Source organism: Alexandromys fortis, unplaced genomic scaffold (assembly GCF_014885135.2).
Source record: "Alexandromys fortis isolate MF-2015 unplaced genomic scaffold, M_Fortis_MF-2015_v1.1 scaffold_75, whole genome shotgun sequence".
In the NCBI taxonomy this organism is placed as follows: Eukaryota; Metazoa; Chordata; class Mammalia; order Rodentia; family Cricetidae; genus Alexandromys; species Alexandromys fortis.
In genome coordinates this window covers 891,071-897,070 of record NW_026067956.1, presented here as the reverse complement: position 1 = coordinate 897,070, position 6,000 = coordinate 891,071, and the positions used below count along the sequence as shown (strand labels likewise).

Below are 6,000 nucleotides of genomic sequence, written 5' to 3'. Positions count from 1 at the left end.
CTCACACACACACACACACACACACACACACTACTGTGCACACACCTCCCTCCTGTTTGAAGCAGCACTCTCCTGGAGTACTAGAGGGAAAGGGGAGAATGGGTACTTTGTAAGATGTTCAGTTCCTTTCTTCCTCCCTCTAACCCTCCAGAGACTTAAGAGAAAATGTAAACAGAGACGTGCCTTCGTTTCCCTGCCACCCAGACCCGAATAATCACACAGAAACTATATTTATTATAACACTGTTGGGCCAATGGCTAAGGCATATTCCTAGCTAGCTCTTAACATCTTAAATTAATTCTTTTTTGTTAAACTATGTATCACCATGAGGCTGTGATTTACCTGTAATGTTCTGGCATCTTTCTCCTTTGGCGGCTACATGGCATCTCTTTGACTCCACCTACTCTCTCTATATCTCTGTGATGGGAGATATGATGTGATGTGATGGGAGGTCTTTCCGTTTTCTAATATCCTCTCAAATTTCTTTCTTCAAAGACTTGAAGCTCTTGTCATAAAAGTCTTTCACTTGCTTGGTTAGAGTTAAACCAAGATATTTTATATTATTTCTGCCTATTGTGAAGGATGTTGTTTCCCTGATTTCTTTCTCAGACCATTTATCATTTGTATAGAGGAAGGATACTGATTTTTAGTCATGTTCGCAGCTCTGTCACTAGCTTGGACTAACACCTCTTCCCAGGCAGTCCCCATAATTACAAAGGGAGCAGAACAACATCAGCATATCCTGACCCAGGGTAGCAGCCAGTCTGTAAGTGCTTTGGGCAACTCAGTTGCTATTGTGACTTGAGCGCCTGGCCACCAATACAAGTCAAAAATATGTGGCTTGTATAATATTGCCCCACAGTACTGCCATATCATCTGCAAATAGCAATACTTTGACTTCTTCCTTTCCAGTTTGTATCCCCTTGATCTCCTTTAGTTGTCTTATTGCTCTAGCTAGAACTGCAGGTGCAATATTTGAATAGGTATAGGGAGAGTGAGTAGCCTTGTCTTGTTTCTGACTTTAGTGGAATGGCTTTAAGTTTCTCTCCATTTAATTTGATGATAGTTATTGACTTGCTATATATTGTTTTTATTATGTTTAGGTATGTTCTTGGTTTCCCTGATCTCTCCAAGGCTTTTCTCATGAAGAGGTGCTGGATTTTATCAAAATCCCTTTCAGCATCTAGTGAGATGATCATGTGGTTTTTCTCTTTCATTTTATTTATATGGTGGATTACATTGACAGATTTTCCTATCTTGAACCATTCCAGCATCTCTGTGATGAAGGACATTTAATTGTGGTGAAATAATCTTTTTAGTTTGTTCTTAGAATTGGTTTGTGAATATTTTGTTGAGTGTTTAGCAGCTATATTCATAAGGGCAATTGGTCTGTAATTCTGTCTCTTGGTTGAGTTTTTGTGTGATTTGGGTTTTAGGGTGGCTGTGGCCTCATAAAATGAATTTGGTAATCTTTCTGTTTCCATTTTATGGAATAATTTGAGGAATATTGGTATCAGCTCTTTTTTGAAGATCTGGTAGAATTTTGCTCTAAAACCATCTAGCCCTTTTTTTTTTGTTTGTTTGTTTTTGTTTTTTGTTTTTTCCTGGTTGGGAGACTTAAAGATTGCTTCTGTTTCCTTGGGGGTTATAGGTTTATTTAAATTGTTTAGCTGATCTTGATTTAACTTTGGTAAGTGATATCTATTGAGAAAATTGTCCTTTTCTTTTAGATTTTCCAATTTTGTGGAGTACAGGTTTTTAAGTATGACCTAATGATTCTTTGGATTTTCTTGTGCCGGTTGTTATGTCTCCTTTTTGTTTCTGATTGTGTTAATTTGGATATTCTCTCTCTGCCTTTTAGTTAGTTTGGATAAGAGTTTATCTATCTTGTTGATTTTCTCAAAGAGCCAACTCTTTGTTTTATTGATTCTTTGTATTGTTCTCTTTGTTTCTATTTTATTGATTTCAGCCCTGAGTTTGATTATTTCCTGCCGTCTCATCCTCTTGTGTCTGTTGTTAAGTCACTGATATGAGAATTCTCTAATTTCTATATGCAGTGCTATAAACTTTCCTCTTAGCACTGCTTTCATTGCGCCAAAGGAATTTTAACTGGAGCAGAGTCAGGGAAATATTTATAAATTGACATCAAGGACACATTAAAAAAATCATCCACCAAGACTAAGTCGCTTCATCCAAGAGACCTTGGATGAAGGCATGGTTTCACATATGTAAATCAATATTGCCATGCCCCACCTAGGAGACTCAAAAGCAGAAACCATATGACCATCCTTCTATATGCAGAAAAGGTCTTTAAAAAAATCCAGCATTTCTTCATGATAAAATCTCAGGGAATCTAGGGATATAGGCACATATCTCAAGATTAAAAGTAAATTACTCCATATTGAAATAAGTATGATTATTCAGCAAGAAACTTTTGTGGATCTGGGAGACATAGGAGTTGTGAGTAAATATGATCAAAACACATTGTATGGCTGGGCAGTGGTGGTGCATGCCTTTAATCCCAGCACTCAAGAGGCAGAGGCAAGCAGATGTAAATTTCTGTGAGTTCGAGGCCAGCCTGGTCTACAAAGAGAGTTCCAGGACAGCCTGGACTGTTACACAGAGAAACCCTGTCTTGAAAAACCAAATCACAAATCCAAAACAAATCATTATATGAAATTCTCAAAGAATTTATAAAAAATTATTTTAAAAGGAAACTTTAACTTTTGTAGGACATGAAGAAAGTTGTTTTTGTAGGACATTTCTTTGCCTGGTCGTATGCTGGGAAATGTTTAAATACCAGCTGTTTAAAACAAAATGGAACAAAGCAGTAGCATCTGACCCTTCTGATTTGCACTGTGTGCCAACTCCTGTGCTGTGGATACCCCCAACATTGCTAGTCTATCCATCAGTACCACTCAGGCAGAGGTGGGAAGCCACGTGACAACCAGCCCTCCGAAGCGGGAATGCAGTGGTTTCAGCTTACCTCTGCCAACAGCGCATATTTTTGGGCTTTCCGTGTTTGGTTCTGGGACTTAGCCCAGGGCCTCACACATTGCTAAGCACGCATTCTGCTGCTGAACCCCGCCCCGAGCCCCGTGGTACTTAAGAACATTTATTTTCCTAAGAAGGATCCTCTTCGCACATTTATGTCTGAGCCATTTTCTCTATGCATTTCCTGCTGTAGTTGAAATTTTAACTTCACAGTTAAGAGATTTCCGTCCAGACATCAGTTTCCTTATGAGCCTGCTAAGAGTGGGCAGCTGGCAAAACTTAACATAGGAATAATGTTGGCGGGGGAGGCGACTCGCTTGGTGAAGCAGGAGGATCTGGCTTTGGATCCCCAGTGCCTGAAATCCTGTGAGCTTCAGGTTCAGCGATAGATTGTGACTCAAGTTAACAGTAATGGCAATGGTAATAGTAATTGATAGTAATAATAGGAATTGTAATCGTAATAACATTGTGGAAAGCAATTAAGAAACATACTTAACATCGCCCCCTGATGTCAGCTTGCAGAAGCGCGCACACGTGCGCATGCTCACGCCTCACGGCCGTTTCCCCAAGGCCCTCTTGCAGAACCGAAAGTGAGTGAGCTGAGGTTGCCAGGAGTTCCTCTGCGGCCTCTGGTGCTTCCTTCCCCACACTTGACCTTTTGTGCTTTCTGCATGTCTCCCTTACTGCAGAAAAAACTGCCAGCTGACTCCAAGGTTCAGGAAGCCTCGGATCTGGTGTACACAGTCAGCGCTCACGAGTACTGGCAGCTGTCCTTCCTTACTGAGGAAGAAAGTGGTAATTTCTAAGATTTTTTTTTAACCTCAACCACTGACATTCGAAAGAATAAGCTTACACTCTAGGCATCCTGCTCTAGAATTTTCCATGCCACAGGCGAGTTTTATTCCCACTTACCAGAGCTTCTATGCCTACTAGCATGTATTATGTGCTGTGTGAATATGTGTGTGTGTTATGTGCATATAATCAATTTTTTCCTCCTTGTGTTGTTGTGTATCTGAGACCAAAATTCTTCTCTCTTCCAAATTATACCAGAGTTAGTAACAGTCAAGACAACAATGGGTTGCTATTTCCTTAGTGTATGGCTTGTGGTTCTTCAATTGCCCGGCTATAGGCATCAGACATAGTAAATGAATGCACATTGCATGTTTGTCTGTGAGGCAGGGCTCCTTTCTTTGCATAATTTTGAGCCTAAATACGGAGCCAAAGATCATCCATGTGCAAAGATGAAAGGGAAAGCCAAACTTAGGTGGCATTGGCCATGAGCACAAAGGAAGGCTAGAGGATCCTGAGGCCTATCGGCACCCGCGGGCTCTTGGTAGCTAAATGAGGGTTCATCAAGCTTGATTTCAGTCTGAGCCTAATGGGATTATGTCTACACCAGTCTTAAGAGATGTGTGCACAGGTGAATGCATGGTGTTTAGGGAGCAGAAGTGTGGCATGTTCCTCAAGCCAGGCAACGGCTTCATGAGCTACCTTTATGGATTCTGTTGTTATAAATGCCTGGGCTTTTCTTTCAATATTTTCTGTGCTGCTTGTGAATTCCAGAAGTTCCCAAGTTAAGAGAATATATTAGAAAAAGGGTCTTGGACAAGAAGAGGAGGCTGGTAACCAAGTATGTCACTGAAGCCTTTGGTCTGCTGCTCCTCACTGACACTTTCAACCCTGAGGAAAGCCTGCTGGTAAGGAAAACCCCTGGGCTGTCTGGTACTCTGCTTGAACACATGTACGTTAGGAAGACCCCTTGACTGTTTTATACGCCACCTTGGGCAGGTGTCAGAGTTAGCTCAGACGTGAACCTGCCACAGCCGGGAAGAGGAAGCCTCAGCTGTGGAGCTGCCTTCATCCGTTGGCATGACTGGGGGGCATTTTCTTGATGTAGGGAGGTCCAGCCTTCTTTGGCATCGCCACTCCGAGGCAGGTGGGCCTGGGCTGTTTAAGAGAGAGAACTGAGTAAGCCAGATGGAGCAAGCAGTGTTCCTCCAAGGTCTCTGCTCCAGCTCCTGCCTTGGCTTCCTTCCACTATCGTGGGCTGTAACCCTTAGCATACATGAACCCTTGCCTCCCCTAATTGGTCATGGTGATTATCACAATCACAACAGAAGATGGCAAACTGGAACAGTAGGGCGTCTCCATTGCCATACCAGGAAATTAACCTAGGATGCTTTCTTCTTTTCCTGTCAAAGGAAGATATATTGCCTTTAGAGTCTCAGAGGAGAAAATGACTACTGAGGGGTGAAAATCATAACATTGGGGTATAAGAGAAGGGATATTTTACCTGGACAGGTTTACTGAAAGGAACATGTCCCAATACTTGGATACGTGGTGTTTCTCCTGAGACCTAAACAAGATGGGATGTATTTAAATGATGGCTAGGTGACTTGGCTTATAGACCCCTATCCATTGCACTGGAGATGATACTTACAGTCTAAAAGAAGGCTCATTTGCCCGTTGGTTCCCTTCGTGTCCTGGTACGCTGTGCGGTCCATGTCCCCATGCCAGGGAAGCAGGAGGGCTTCCAGAGGGTGGAGAGAGTGTGAGGCTGCAGAGGCAGAAAAGAACTCTTGATTCCCATCAGATGAAGGCTGCTAGGTGGACAACCAAGCACACAAGGATGACTGACATAAGGTCAGACACGGGCACACAAGGGTCACGTAAGGGCAAGTACAGGCACACAAGGGGGTCACATAAGGGCAGGCGCGGGCACACAAGGGTCACATAAAGGCAGGCACAGGCCTATGTGTAGACGGTTCATAGACCACATGGAGGTAACTGACTGGCAAACACAGGCTGACAAAGGCAAAGGCTTAGGCTCTGACTTCAAGGTCACATTCATACACACACACACACACACACACACACACACACACACACACACACACGAGGAACTCTGCCCCAAACAGTTATATAACAGCTTATATATCTATCTTCTGGGATTACCAGACATCCAGGCCTCATCATCCTTTCTGCACTGACCCTCAGCCCCTTGGA

At 42.7% G+C, this 6,000-nt stretch overlaps 1 protein-coding gene across 1 annotated transcript in view; it reads left to right on the top strand.

Moving 5' to 3' along the window:
- Positions 1-6,000, top strand: part of Nuggc (nuclear GTPase, germinal center associated) — a 35,657-nt gene that overhangs the window by 13,209 nt on the left and 16,448 nt on the right. The window contains exons 8-9 of the mRNA XM_050152281.1: positions 3,684-3,789; positions 4,558-4,691. Of these exons, the coding sequence (XP_050008238.1) occupies positions 3,684-3,789; positions 4,558-4,691 (240 nt within the window). The remainder of the gene's footprint in view (positions 1-3,683; positions 3,790-4,557; positions 4,692-6,000) is intronic.